Source organism: Papilio machaon, chromosome Z (assembly GCF_912999745.1).
Source record: "Papilio machaon chromosome Z, ilPapMach1.1, whole genome shotgun sequence".
Classification (NCBI taxonomy): domain Eukaryota; kingdom Metazoa; phylum Arthropoda; class Insecta; order Lepidoptera; family Papilionidae; genus Papilio; species Papilio machaon.
In genome coordinates, this window is record NC_060016.1 from 5,325,436 (window position 1) to 5,341,496 (window position 16,061).

Consider the following 16,061-nt stretch of genomic DNA (forward strand, 5'->3'; position numbering starts at 1 on the left):
CCAATTGAGGACCTTTTTGAATTCGGTCAAAAATAATTTGAAGAACAAATTTGATAAAATGTATCAATTGCTAAGTGCAAACTATCAATTTGTACTTACTGTTGTTAATCCACTACAGTTATTGTGGTTGGACTGTAAACTACTACAAATTAAGTTGAAATCTTGGTAGGTTGAATTCTTGGTAGGTTGATTCAGTGGATACTAGATAACGATTATTCACAAAAAAACAGGACATTAAAATGAATTACGTAGAATTTTGGTGTTTAATCTGCGAGTAATTTTTTTTCTATGGCAATTATTTATGCCATGAACTGTCAAACGTCAATAAGATAGGACTGTGTAATTCTGTCAACATTGCGTGGTTGGTTTGATGACTGATGTAATAGTGAATACTAGACAGCGGCATGTTGATACATAATGTTTAATACCGGATTAATCGTAATTAATATTTCAAGACATGTAAGAGCTAGTATCATGTCTAATATCGGATAAAAATACTTTATATAAGTTTTCCATGTCGAATTCGTGCTGTGAACTAAGTGCAATGGGTTCGTGAATTCCTTTAATTACACACGCAGTTTAGAAAATATATAAACACTACGATAACTATGGCAGGAGCAACCCTTCCCGAAAGAGTAGCTCAAATATATTATACTTATGGTTTGTTTTGTTCATCTTATCCCGTTACTGCGATAACAATCGCCATCTCAGTTGTTTTATTGTGTTGGTAAGTATCGTTTATTGTAGTTTAATAAAGAAACACTGTCCTTGACGAGTCAGTTGTATATGCTATTCTGTTTACAGCTATCCATTACTGAATGTGCCTTTACCGGGGAACATACCCACTGTGATCAATGTACCTCTACATGACAATACTGAAAACCCAACTAACTGCCACACTAAAAATTGTCACTATGCTGGTGAGAACAAATGATAATTCTTAATTATTAATCTCTGTCTAAGGTAATAATCAACAGAAAAAAAATTAATAGGTCCGAAACAAGTATTGTAGGATTGTCTGTGTAATCCAAACTAGGGTTTTGTACAATACTTTGTAATACACAGTTAACAATCAATTCGTAACAGTGTACACTATCTGTTTTTGGTTGATTTGTTTATCATGTTATTTCTTTGCTTTCATCAATATGACTACAATTTGATGAATCTTTTTTTTTAGATATTTTGAAGATAGGCCATATTCATAATGAGACACAAAAGCTACCTTACATATGGGCCAAAGATAAACCATTATTCTATGTACAACAAATTATATTAAAAATAGGTAAGTTAATATTGTAATTAATACATTATGTCTAGAAAATTATTATTTTGCTATTTTAGTTAAATTAGGTGACCCTTTACTAATAAAAAATAGATAATAATGTAAAATACAATATTTTACCTTATTATCCAGTTTCATCTAGTACTGACCCTCATTAAGGACCTTAATTATTTGTTTGGTATTATCAGTTTGAACTGAAATATCCATAACTTTTAGCTAAGAAGACAAAAGTGACAGTAGAAATATTTTTGTTTTGCAATTTTGTTACGCAAACATTTTCATAAATGGCATATAATAAGCATTGTTCATTTTAGGTGTCTCACCTTGGAATAGTAATTTAAGAATGTGGGATGCATTTAGAGGTCCACTGCAAGAGGTATTTCGTTTATTAGAAACAATTCGAAATCATGAGGATATTGAAACGTAAGTATCCGTAATATCAAAAAGTAGTATATCATGTAGCTAGCATTTTTAAAGATATTAACATTTTGAAGTTAAGTAATAGGAATTTACTTATTTGTCTTGAGTAACTGAAAATTTACAGTGCCTGTAATGTTGATTTTTTTTCTTTAAGGTTATTTAATATAATTATTTTATAGTTATTGACTATATTCAAGTATAGTTTTTAACTAATTTATAACATGTCATAAAAGTTTAAACTATTTACAATATGCTTATTATGTAATTTATTGTAGTTTAACTTAATGCATGCTAATGATGCAGCTTAAGCGAGAGATTTATAACAGTTTTATGAAAGAAATTCTAGATTTATGTAGCTTTTGCTCAATTTTTTTTATTTGATTGGTTATTCATTTATTCATGTCTCTAATATTTTATTTTTCTCTATTATCATCAAATTGCAACAATGAAAGTGCAAAAACAAATTTTTATTTAACTTCCCTAAAATGTTTTATTTATGTTATACTTATGCCTGATCAATTCTTTGCTGTGCTGTAAAAATGTAGCGAAAATTGTTTATATTTAAATTGCCTCCAAAGATAATTGTTGTTGGTTTTTAATAGACATTGTTTAGTTATTGCATCAGCTTTGCTTATTGTGTGTTATATTCTCAATAGCTCAATCACTTAAGGTAGAATAACACCTGCATGCAGTATGAATTACCACTTTTGATTAGTACTATTGCTATTGCATTTGAGTAAGACATGTCAAATAATTTTGTTATTTCTGTTACTTCATTCACTGAAATTGACATTTAGAGATCATAATTCCCTACCCTGCATGGTGTCATGTTTGCCGTCTTATGCCAAACATAAACTTTACAAAATTGATAGCTGTAAAAATATTATCAATTGTTGTATTTATTAATATTAGATTCATTTTTATTCTATTTTATAAATAATAAACAAAAATCATTGGTGATTTTCAGCTTCTTAATTATACACACATTATTTAAATATTGTATATGTGTGTTAATTTTACAGCAAAGGTTCTCTGCTACAACATTGCTATCAAATTGAAGGGATAAAACGACGTGAGAGCAAAGCGAGTATTGAAAGAGTAATGCCTGAGTACAGCTGTCTATTACTTTCACCTGCCAACTTGTGGCAACAAAATCTACAGACTTTTTCCCTTGATGCCAATATAATCAACACCATTTATAATTATCAGGTTTGTTATATTTTTTTACTACAATTCATATATTGTATGAAGCAGCATCCCAAGGATCCCAAGATCTGTGAATAAACATTTTCTTCATTCCCTTATTCAATCTGCTATATATAAGATGACTATAGTGACATCAGCAAGATAAAATACTTGGTTCAAGGGACATGCCTCTACCTTGGAAATGTAAAAAATGATAATAAAATTTTAATGAAACTTTTTGCTTGCAATTTGATGTAATTTTTTTAAGACCATTGATATTATTTTGACTGACTACACATGCTAGGTTCAGTGCTATAAAAAAATGTATTGTCATTGTATCTTGCACTTGGAGAATAACAAAACAAAAAAAATAGTAATAAGATTTGTTTTCGTTTTGCACGAGGTCTTGACGCAGGTGTTTTTGTAGCACTAACTCACACCATTAGCATTCTTAATATCATAACCGTCTGCATGTCTATGGGCAACGGTCGCCTCGCTATTACGGCGAATCCAGGTGGCCATTTGCTCGTTTGCCACCTTATAATATAAAAAAATAAATCGTCAAATGTTCATGGTCAAGATTGTTATGGTTTTATGGAATTAATTACATTTGATCATTAAGTAAGTGTAAATAAAAGTAATGTTCTTGCTATTTTTTTTAATGTGTACTAAGATTTTAGACATAATGTAAATTAAATAAACAATACAATTTTATATTTTTTTTATTGAAGATAAAAAAAATCCATTACATTTAACAATAGACGGAGAAGCAAACAGATACATTAATTTTTAGATACACGCTGATTAATTCTTATGCCAATAAAGGGATTTTATGTTTCTAGTTTATTAATTTAATTCTTCTGCAGAGTCTCCAAAAAGGTAAAGCATCGATTGCGGAAATGGCTTTTGGCATGCACCTCCGTGATACCGGCATCAAGCGATATCCATTGAGAACGCGCCCACGTGTATTGCAGTACGCTATTACAATATTCTATCAAGAAGCTAATGAAAGGTCAGTATATTGATTGAAATTTTTGTTACAAAAATAAGGTACCAGAACTTTCCATGGACTATGTCATGATGCAGCGACCCAGTGGGCCTTGCTTTTCGATAACAATTCTACACTTTTTCGGATTTTTTATTTATAATATGTTTTAGGGTTTATTGTCATATAATTATGCAAATATAAGATAAAATATATTTGTATGATAACAATAATATATGTGAACAAAAAATAAATAACTGTTATTTTAAAACATATCATTCCGACAGAAATAAATCAAAAAATACTTAACGATATTACATTTTTTATGGCAACATTCAAATACGATGGCAGACACAATCTTATTTTAATTTTAAATAAATACGCGCACGACAGGATCCTTCTCCGTCTGCGGAACGAAGACTGCGTAAATAAGACATGTTTATAATATATTGCTTTTATTCCAGATTTATCAATTCGCTGACTCATAAACTTAAAGAATTATATCCGTTGTATCAAGATTCAGCGGCGATAAGTGGCAATGAAGTAACCATAATATACTACCCTGGACAATTCAATTACCGCGAGCCTATACCATTATTGATCACATTTTTTGGATTATTCCTTTATGTGTATTTCTCGGTGAGGAAAATAGAATTTATCCGATCAAAGTTTGGCTTGGCCGCTTGCGCTGTGGTCACTGTAGCTGGCAGTCTATCCATGTCTATAGGTATTTGCTTCTACTTTGGATTTTCATTGAGCCTACAAGGCAAAGAAATCTTTCCATACTTAGTGATTATCGTTGGCCTAGAAAACATTCTTGTTCTAACAAAAAGTGTGACGTCAACCGACTCACGGCTGGATGTTAAAATTCGACTCGCACAAGGTCTCAGTAAAGAAGGCTGGTCGATCACTAAAAATTTACTCACAGAAATAACAATACTCACAGTCAGTTTCTTCACTTTCGTGCCATTTATACAGGAGTTCTCTATATTCATGATAGTTAGTCTCATATCTGATTATTTCGTACAAATGGTGTTCTTCGCGACGATACTCGGCATCGACGTACGACGAATGGAATGTTTCCCGGACAGAAATAATAAGTTACATTTAAAGGAATATTTTAACACTAACAACGCACTGAATTGGCGATTTAATGATAGTTATAAAGAAGAGAACATTACGCCGCAGAAGATAAGAAAATCCAAATCTCATCCGAGGTTAAATGGATTAGCTCATAATACTCCGACCGATGTTGTTGCTAAACGTAATTCAAACGCGAGCATACAAGACCACAGAGTGCCGAAAAGAATACGTCTAGTGAACATGTGGGCTCGGACAAGATTCTTTCAGCGGGCTTTCATGGTCTGGATGTTAGTGTGGATATCGATGATTGTTTACAATTCGGGTATCGTAGATTATTTTATAACGACAGAAAAAGACAATGATAGCGCAAGACATGATTATGAAAGAAATAAAACGAAACAGGCCGTTTATATGACATACAATGACAGTGATCGACATCCTTTGGTATTCTCTACTATAATAGATACAGAAGAAGTTGGTAAAACTATCGATACAAATGATACGATTTTTTTGAAACATTCACCACATTCTCGCCCCTGGTCAAGGTAAGTTTACATATAATATATTCACTCTAATTTTCTTGATTGATGAACTTGATAACAAAATATTAAAACATTTATTCGTCTTTTAGTTACTATTTCGTTCATATACAAGTATTATGTTTTAATAAAATAAAATATATGCGGAGCCCGCTACATACTTTCAGTTAATAATTATGTGTGTAGACAAAAATTTTAAAGTTTAACTGGCGTTCTAATCTAAACGCGTGTAACCACAAAGGTATTCAGTTTTAACTGACAGTTCGACTGTACAATTAAAAATGAAGGCGTAAAGCGTGTTTAGTAGTAATGCATATGTATTAGGTTGTTTGGAAAGTCATTTCGTTTTTTATCGACTTAGGGTTCGTGTATTTTCGACGAAGAAGAACCACGTCCTGGAAAGTCGATTGGAGCTGATAAAGGCATTATTAAAGATAGAAATATACATAAAAAATAGAAATAAAAACGAAATGACTTTCCGAACAACCCAATATATTACTGAATATATGTAACTTACTAGTATACATTAATATTTATTATATAAATTTCAGAATATAAAATGTTATGCTCGTTCATTTAGTTAACATAACCATTAACGAATTATCGTAACATTGAAATAGCAACACGGGTTTTAACCTTGACACTTGAATATTACAAAGAGAAAAAAAATGCACACGTGTGTTTCACGGCTACGTTATCTAGAATATTATCTAAAATACTTTTGATCATAACATAACAATTCACTTACTCATATTGTGGGCCACTTAGCGTTTATCACTTGAATGATTCAGTACCGTCTGTAGGAAGTCTTTACTATTGTTTGTTACGTTTTTATTCAATTATGAGCGATGTCCAAATTCGTAATTCAGTAGTTTTGCATCCGATTCACTTCCTTAATTTTCGTTAAATTATTATAATTGTTGTTAAAAAAAATTTAGTATCAGAACAGATTGATATATAATTTGTTTAGCTCTTCCGTGTTATATTTTTTGTACTTGTAAATAAGTCGCTTTAATGTATTAGAATACAATTTAATGATTTATTACGCGAACAAATTTTATATTTAAACTGGAAGTAATAATATAATAAACAAATATAAATAGTACTACTTTTACAATTTTGATATGTACTTTTAATTACTTTGTTAATTATTTTCTTGTTAGAGATAAGTCGGCGAGATACTGTTATTATATTAAATATATTTTCGGTGTTTTATTATCAACACCTTGGTGTTCCCGCTGCTCGTTTGCCCCCTTCTTTTATAAAAAAAAAATCAACTCAACATATTTATTACGCTAAAAATAGTCTTTATTTTCAGATATTTGTGATATTTAGTCATTCAACTGTAGGAATATAAGGAGGTTTAATATTTAATTCATTAAAAAATGTTTATCTTAGAATGAACTGACTGAATAGTTAGTGAATCATTCTGATTGTAACAGAATGGAACGTTATTTTATTTATTTTTAATTTTCACAGACTATCTCCTTCGCATTGGTCGGCGATACTTTCGAATTACAATGAGACGGTGACGGGAAGGTACGCCGTCATCCTGCCTCCGACACTTCTGAGTCATCGGGTGAGCCCCGAACTGGCAGCGGGGCTTCGCCACCCGGATGAGAGGGAGCCCCCGCCGCTCCGCTGGCAAGCATTAGCCGCCGCGCTAGACCCCATTGATATATTACCTGGTACCTAGATTATATTATTAATACTGTTGGTTTCGACTGCATCAAAACTTGTGTATTGACGTCTATGTTATGTCAAAGGGATTTAATGAGATGACACAAGTATCACTGTAATGGAGTTCGTTACGTTATTTTACTAATATCTCCGATAAAAATTAAAAAATAATTCGTTTAATAATCGATTTTTATTTAGCTTTAGAATCTTAAGTATTTATTTAAATTTTTAGTATGATTTGATAAGTATTATATTTTGTTTTTTAAAGATTTCGAGCTAACAGAAACTAAAAGTCAGGCGCATCAATGGGGGAAGGCGACAGATTTGCCCATTTATCCTACAACGCCTATGGAAATTTTACTTCTAGCGATACTATGTACGATCAGCGTCGCTGTAATAGCTTACATGATGGTGGTATTATACAGGTACATTTATTATTATTAAGAAGTGAAAAGAAAAAGCAAATATAAGAATTAAAATTAAAATATTTACTTACAAATGTATTTTAACATTCACTTTGTCTTTATATTATGGATTTTTAAATAAAATTGCAGATGTGTATGCTCCCGACATTACGCTGAATGGAGAGCTTCTTGGAATGAAGATGAAGAGTACAGGAAGATTATTGCTAAACAACCAGCCGTTCAGGTAATATATTAAAAAATATATTATGCTTTTTCATAAATAATTTAAAGAGATGCCACACGTTGTAAACATCGGCGATTTAGTGCCGCAGTGCATTTGTGGCATAGATCTATATACAAACGTCCTGTTTAACTATATTTAATATAGGTAAATTGTGTGTCTTGAGTGAAATTATTGTTTTTTTTTTAATTAGTAAAGTTTTTTTTCAGTTGGTAATGGAAGCGGTTCCTCTAGTGGTCTCTGGTCACAGTCAAGAGGTGGAATGTCTAGTTACGGATGGTGACACCATTGTCAGCTCGTGTCTGCAGAGCAACATCAAAGTATGGGACTCACACAATGGCGAGATCATAACTAACATCGACCGCAATGCGTACGTAAATGTGTCTCGAAACATGTTATACAATATTCCTAGCCTAGTATAGTCTGGTTTTTCAAACTTTAACTGCGATGTAACTTTTTAGTTCGTGATAATTTTGCAGATGTGAAATTGTTGCAAATAGATCTTAATTTTTTAATTTGCACAATTTATGCGATACCACCTTAACATATTGATGTCTTTATTATTTACAGGTTTTTCAAATTACAAAAGGAGCTACATGAAAAGACAAATCTAAAAAAAATCGCAGCGAATGATGCTTCTTATGATATCTTAAAAGGTATTTAGTTATTTTTATTACTTTAAATATTAACATTTTTATTTAGAATGAAAAGCTAGCGTTATACGGTTTTATATACGTTTCCCTCACGTATACTCAGAAATTTCAACGTTGGGTAAACAAATAGAACCCAGGACCTGATTATAACCTAACCTAACCACAGCGCCACTAACACTAAAACAAACAATCTTTATTAATAAATATGTTATTATAATATATATTTATTTCAGTGTCTTCAAAGCCTGATGACATAGCGCCGAAAACTATTGACGTAAGTTTGATGTTAAAAATGGCGCTCGCAATCACCTGCTTCTCTTCACTGTTATGTTTGTTGTTAGTACATTAATACCTTGTCCATCGCTTTCAAAATTATAAACAGACATCCAGGCAAGATAGCCACAGCACTAGGCGTAATACTAGAACTTGAGATAGTAACATCCTTTTTCCACTAACCAAAAGCCGCATGCGACTGCAATTTATAATTTATATAGCTTTTGCTTGTACAGTCAGCTTCATAAATATAGTGGCAGTCAAGATATCCAAATATATAGGAACACCTAAAGTGATCAATTATATAAGTACAACCAAAGTCATCAAATTAATTGAAGCATCCACTCTGCTCAAAAAGATCGAAGCGTTCACATCGTCATATATATGAGTATATTCAAAGTGCCCATAATTATAGTAACAGACAGAGCGTCAATAATAACGAAGCATCGAAAGTATGCAAAAATATCGTAACATTAGACAAAATTGAACTCTATCTCTATTCACTTAAGATACACTTTGAAATATACTACTTCGTTTAAATTCATTTGACATTTTATATCAAAACATTTTTTTGCTATTTACTTCAAGTTTACGTCCCGCATGACAGATAGGTACGAGATAGATAAGCAATATCAAATTTTAATTTGTCACCATATATGACAGTTTGGCTTTACGGCTTAACTGCTCGCTGTAATACGCAGTTTTGGCAATTCGAATCCCAAACTATGTATATTTATTTTTACATTTTTTAAGGTTTTTAATTTTATTATCAAAGCGTTATATAAAATTGAACTTTATCGCAACAATTATTGGTTACTATTACTATTTTATTGTTCACGTTTGTTATTGTAAGTTTCGTCTTTTAATTCCGCGCGGACTAAGTCACAGGCGACATCGAATACGTGTAATAAATCTACGCTTGGAAAATTCTACTGCAACCGGACTGAAGATACCTAACAGTAAGAGAAAAATATTTTGATACAAATTGTTAATTAATTTAACAGAAGTTGTATACCTACTTTCAAAGTGTATTTCAAGGATATGGATATACGAGTAGAATTCAATTTCAATGACCGCAATGACAAATGAAAACACTCTCCGCCCACTCGCTTTATCCCGAGATGGCCGAACCTAATCGTTATTAATTTTATTTAAATATTTAATACCCCAAAAATAAAAATTTAAAATTGTTTTTGTTAAGAAAAAACATATTCTAAGTACATTACCAGATTTCTCCTTTTCATTAAAAAAAATCAAGCTTTATATGTGATTGATAATATTGAAAAATAAAAACCTTGTAAGCCTGGGATTCGAACCACTAAACTTACGTACCGCGGCGAAAATAGTAAAACACTGAAACTAGCACATATTGTGACAGAGTAAAATTTGATGTTACTTACTAGCTTTTACCCGCGACTTCGTCCGCGCGGAATAAAAAAAATGCTCACAAGATAAAAAGTTCCTATGTCCGTCTCCTAGTTCTAAGCTACCTCCCCATCAATTTTCAGCAAAATCAGTTCGACCGATCTTGAGTTATAAACAGTGTAACTAACACGACTTTCTTTTATATATATAGATTAGGTATCTGTCATGTATCGTAAATTTATAAATTTTAAGCGTTATAATAATAAGAAGAAAAATGTTGGGTTGTCCGATAAGTTCGTGCCCATTTTTAAGGGAAATTTTAAAGGCCCTTAAGTTTTGGCATACGTCTTTTAAATTATATTTGTTCGATTTTATAGCAAAACGTCTTATTTATTTCGACAAAAATTAAGTCAATCAGTTTTTATAAAACTAATAGAAAAGAACGAATCGTGTCCTAATATTTGTCAAAATATGGCTGAAGTTATCCTCTTTTAGTATGTATGTGTTATGTAAACATGTCATATGTTTTCAATAATTGTAATATATTCGGGTCTATTCTAAAATACCTATTGAAAATCGGAACGAACTTACTGGACAACCTATTATGTTGATACAAAGCGTCAAATGAATTTAACCGAAGTAGTATATTTCAAAGTGTATCATAAGTGAATAGAGATAGAGTTCAATTTTGTCTAATGTTACGATATTTTTGCATACTTTCGATGCTTCGTTATTATTGACGCTCTGTCTGTTACTATAATTATGGGCACTTTGAATGTACTCATATATATGACGATGTGAACGCTTCGATCTTTTTGAGCAGAGTGGATGCTTCAATTAATTTGATGACTTTGGTTGTACTTATATAATTGATCACTTTAGGTGTTCCTATATATTTGGATATCTTGACTGCCACTATATTTATGAAGCTGACTGTACTTTACTAATAGCGCTATAGCGATTGTTGTACGAAAAAACCGTCATACGTAGTTAATCTCTAGGTGGATAAAGGGTTTAAAAGAGGGAGGCAGAGGTTTTTTATCGTCGAAAAAAAAACCTTTGCCTTAGGTAATCCGCTACTATTTGTAAAAATGAATAATTAAAACTAATATATTATGCATGTCGCCATTAGGCATATTATGAATTGTCAACTAATTATGAATTCAACGATCAATTTAAGTTAATAGAAATCTATATTGTACTATATCTGCATTTAAATATTTATTGCTTCGTATATTTTTTCCACAAAGCATTGAGGAATGCATATTTATATTTTCCTATTGCTATGTTTTTTCATCTGACATCAAAAATGTAATGACTTAATATTTATGCCTTGTAAAAACTATCATCATCAGCTCACTATACGTCCCCACCTAGGGGATAGGATCCTAAACCTAAATTAGGGGTGACTAGGCCTTAGTCAACCACGCTGGTCCAGTGCGGGTTGATTTCACACATATTGAATTTCTTGTCAGATATGTGCAGCATCACGATGTTTTCCGTCACCGTAAGAATCTCGGATAAATGTACATAACATGTAAATCGAAAATCGAAAAACACATCAGTATATGGTGATATTCCTTGATATTGATACTAAACTCCACAGGTTGCAAGTCAAGTACTTAACCCTTTATCCACCGACGCTCTTAAAAACTGTAAAAACTGTTTCTAGCATTTTTTTGTTATTATAACTTTTATGTTTTGCTAAAACTAGTAAGCCTAGTATTATGAAACTAACTTAATATGTGCGTATAAATATGCATTACTGTAGGAAAATCTTTGTTTTTCCAGAATATTTCCCGCTACAAAGGGGGCTTAAGTGATCATCTGAGTGGGCTACGTTTTCGGGCTACGAGCGGAGAGTCACCATCGTACATTTCACCTGCCGAAACAACTAAATATAACTTCGCTAAAAGCTACAAGTAATATATTCTTTTAATAACATTAAAAACATTTTTAACACGAATTTAACTATTCGCACTTTATTGTACTGAATAAAACAAACACGTGTCAAAAATGTCACTTACTCCAGAGTTAGACAAGTTAAAATATTATTAATCTTATTAACCTTGTAATATGTATATAAATAGACATGTTGTTTTTTTTTCAGAGATCTTTACTACAATCGTCGAAGGGAATATTGCGAGACCAAAGAAAACGTCAATACGAACAATTTAAGTGTGAACAAAAGTGATATGAGTGTTACAGATAGTGAAGTGAATGAAAAGAACAACGAAAGTATATTTGTTTTCAATTCTAGTGCTGAAAGTGCAAGTATTTTAAGGAACAGGCATGAAAATAAAATGAACAGACGAACTAGTAGTGATGCGGGTCCAGTGCTTGAGGATAATTGTAGAAGCAAAGCATTCAGTGAATCTCCGGTGTGGTGCATTGACTTTTGTAATGACCTCATTATATTAGGTTGTGCTGATGGACGGCTCGAGTTCTGGGAAGCCAGTTCTGGAAAATTAATGGTAAGATCTTATAATTACATCAATTTAATAGAATAAAAATTTGTTTTCATAAGACAATCTCAGAAGTTCATGTCCAGGGATCCCCCAGAGAAGGGATTTTCCCTTTTGCTTATGGAACTAGTCCTCTGATATCTCAATTATAAGTTAAAACACAGAATACTTCGACATTAAACCTATCTTCTACTAGTAGATTTCAGACAAAGCATTGAAATCACTTTACTTAATTGGAGTTGATTATTGTACAGCAAACTGTCACCATAAGAGCTGAACATGCTTATCAGGGCTGGTATAGGATGAACTACCGACATAGTTCTGTCTTAAATATAAAAACATTTAAAATCTATATCGACATACAAAATTACATAAAATAAAAAAAAAATATATGAAAAGCTCCAACATGTTGTAACTGAACACTTGTATGAAACCAATATGTTTTACATTTATATTGTTAAATTGTAACGGCAGTGGAATTTGACGGTTATTTGTTGTATTTAGTGTATATGGTGTGGGTCGGAGAGTAAGAGTGGATGGGGGGGCGTGACGCACGTGCGTGCATTGAGCGGTGGTCGGCGGGTGTGTGCTGCTTCCCTCAGCGGTCATCTTACACTACTGCGACTCGATGCTTACAATGCCACCTCTGGCGCACACGTTGATTGGAGATTCAGCACCGCTTATAGAAGAAGTAAGTTTATTTTTACTTGATAGTATTGAGATGTTATACTCGAAAACTGTCGAGTTTATCATTGTCTATCATTGTATTCGAAGACAATCATGTTATTGTGTATGTATTTCAGCTCACAAACGCACCGGGTCGGCAGATTCTATGCGTAGCACCCGTGGTACTGACTATGACGACGGACGCCCACGCATGAGTTTCTCATACGAATCTGACTATAGCGATGGTGAAGGTATAGATTTAATTTAACTTATATTAATTCATTAAGGAGAGCGTCGGTGGCTCAGGGGTTAAGTACTTGACTTTCGAAATTCGGTTCGAATCCCGCCATGTACATGTTTTTCGATTTACATATGTACATTTATCCGACATTCGTACGGTGAAGGAAAACATCGTGATGCATTCCGCACGTATATGTGAATTGGAGAAAAAGACGGCGTCATTCATCACGTTCTGTGTCCCGAAATGGTGAAAAGTGGATTGCGGAGATTCTTTGGCCATACCAAATGGAGTTCTCTGATCTCTCTCTACCCCTCTTCATTAAAGGCTTGAGTGGTGTTTTTGTTGTGGTTCATTAAAGAAAAATAAAACCTTATATACTATATTAGATAAATAGTAATGTAATAACACCTCTTTCATCAAAGTTCGTTCAGTCGTTGGACTATCCATAGTTAGTTGGGTAATAAGTAATTTCCTTTGAAACTATCAAGTAATTATAATTTTTTTAAAAGCTAGTTAACTATAGCTACGGTTGTTTGTTGTTTAACAGAAGTGGTGTGTATACGTATTGCACACTGTAGACCGCACCAACAGCCTGTTACCGAGATGCATTCTGAAGGCGGTCGCATACTGACTGGCGCTCAAGACCATGTCGTAAAGGTGAGTTACAGTACTTCACTGAGGAAGAATGGATCTCGCTGAAATTTGGAATAGTTGTAAAACATAGTCTGGAAGGGTGCCTAGGGTACTAATTTTTTTTGTTATTAATTCCGCCCTGATGCTACATTTAAAATATATTTATTTGCTAATTCCAGGTGTTTTCTAGTTCTGAATTAAGTCTGTTGTTCACGTTGCACGGCCACTGCGGCCCTATAACAAGCTGTTTCATTGACCATGCAACGCCGACCATAGCCGGCAGCGGCTCGCAAGACGGACTACTGTGCGTATGGGATTTACATACGGGTTAGTATTCAATATTGTATTTTTAATATTTTATCTATAATTTAGTAACTGTCAATGGTCAACTTTGTGATGTATTTTTTAACCTCAAGTTTCTTATATCAAAACTGTACCAAAATAGATTGTGTTCCCACTCAATATTTGTGAAAAAACAGGGCATGTGTAAGGGTATTAAGTCAATTAATTTGCTATTGTGAAATATAAGGACTATTTGTAGTCAAACATTTATACATATGGTAGAATTAAATGGGAATATGAAACCATATTACACATTTCGCTGGTTAACAGAAAGTGTCATTTATTTTCTATGGATTTGGGAACATTTCAGTGTGTCTGTAATTAAAGCCTTGTAAAGGCAAAATTGTTTAGATACGTTTAATATAATTTTTCATTTCCATTAAATTCATCTATACTTGTGTTTGTTGATGTTAATCTTCACATTGTTGTACATTGCGGGTTACCTCAATGTACTGATTGTGTGTACTGTACGTAGGTGCGTGCTTGTACAGCATGCAGGCGCACGACGGCGCGGTGACGTCACTCGCGTACACCGCATCTTATGTGGTGTCAGCAGGAGCAGACGAACGCCTCTGTATATGGGATAGATTTCAAGGTCACATGCTCAACTCCATACATATTGTAAGTTAACATGGTTTTATTGCAGTTAAGACTTGAAAAATAAGCGCTAAGTGTGAAGCTGAGAAATCTAATTCAATTACTACTGTACTTTAAGGAACGTACCGATGATAGACGTGAATGTAATTCCGCATTTTGTCTGATGATTCTGTGTCCGGCACACATTTTATTCCTCATCCCCTTTCCATCATAATTGTAAAAGAAAGAACGATAATGAATTTGGCAGGGGAGGGCATTACCCTATACATTAATAGGGAAGGGAATATGCACTTTCTATATTCCTCATTTGCAAAATGTTAACCTTTTTGCAAATGCCTATGGGCAGTGATTATTTCAGAATTGTAGCGATGCTCATTTAGGCACAATTTACTAAAAAAAAGTTTTTTTTCTTAAAATTCCTGGTAAAATCTATCCAATATGTTGTCAGGGTCTGAACTATATGAGTCGCATGTTACCACTGACGCACACACTACTAGTGATGGGTGACCGCAGCGGCCTCACTGTCTACGACCTAAGCAGCGGAGATGTCATAAGAAGGGTATTATTAGGTAAGATAATTTTAATTACTTTAACGGTGTACAAAAATTAATTAATTACCCTTTAAATAATGCATCAAGTTTTCAATTGCTATTGCGATCTTTAGATTAATAAAAATGGAAACAAAAGTAAAAATATCCCAGATAAATGTTTTAGAAATGGTTCTTAATTGAATATACGACTCTTTGTGTGGTAGCTAGTCTGATGGAACATTTAACATAATTTTTCTCTACAATACTTTTTTAGTTGTACAATTTTTAACAATCCTTATATTATGTATATATTTTTAAGGACAAAGCGATGGCTGCATATTTGTACGACAAATATTGCCGCTTAAGGACGCCATAGTATGCGACTACGCGAACCAATTGCGAATAGTTCGCTTCCCTCTTGTCTCTAAGCTGTCTAACACGAAGAACGAATGATTCCATATAGTCAATTAATCACTT

The 16,061-nt window shown here is 32.8% G+C and overlaps 1 protein-coding gene across 1 annotated transcript; it reads left to right on the forward strand.

Moving 5' to 3' along the window:
* Positions 1-370: 370 nt before the first annotated feature.
* On the forward strand, positions 371-16,061 carry LOC106717050 (sterol regulatory element-binding protein cleavage-activating protein). Its single transcript, XM_045686117.1, has 22 exons — positions 371-727; positions 805-920; positions 1,178-1,282; positions 1,597-1,705; positions 2,725-2,911; positions 3,754-3,899; positions 4,337-5,500; positions 6,974-7,182; positions 7,443-7,599; positions 7,729-7,822; positions 8,029-8,189; positions 8,390-8,475; positions 8,694-8,746; positions 11,902-12,032; positions 12,221-12,584; positions 13,080-13,266; positions 13,379-13,492; positions 14,030-14,139; positions 14,295-14,442; positions 14,933-15,078; positions 15,503-15,623; positions 15,904-16,061. The coding sequence occupies exons 1-22, from the start codon at positions 609-611 to the stop codon at positions 16,035-16,037; spliced, it is 4,161 nt and encodes a 1,386-aa protein (XP_045542073.1). The 5' UTR covers positions 371-608; the 3' UTR covers positions 16,038-16,061.

Excerpts from the sequence above, each read along its gene's own strand:
- LOC106717050 (XM_045686117.1), top strand. The coding sequence starts at position 609 with ATGGCAGGAGCAACCCTTCCCGAAAGAGTAGCTCAAATATATTATACT. Across the intron at positions 7,600-7,728 it reads ATGATGGTGGTATTATACAG|ATGTGTATGCTCCCGACATT; the intron begins GTACATTTATTA and ends ATAAAATTGCAG. Across the intron at positions 8,747-11,901 it reads TAGCGCCGAAAACTATTGAC|AATATTTCCCGCTACAAAGG; the intron begins GTAAGTTTGATG and ends TTGTTTTTCCAG.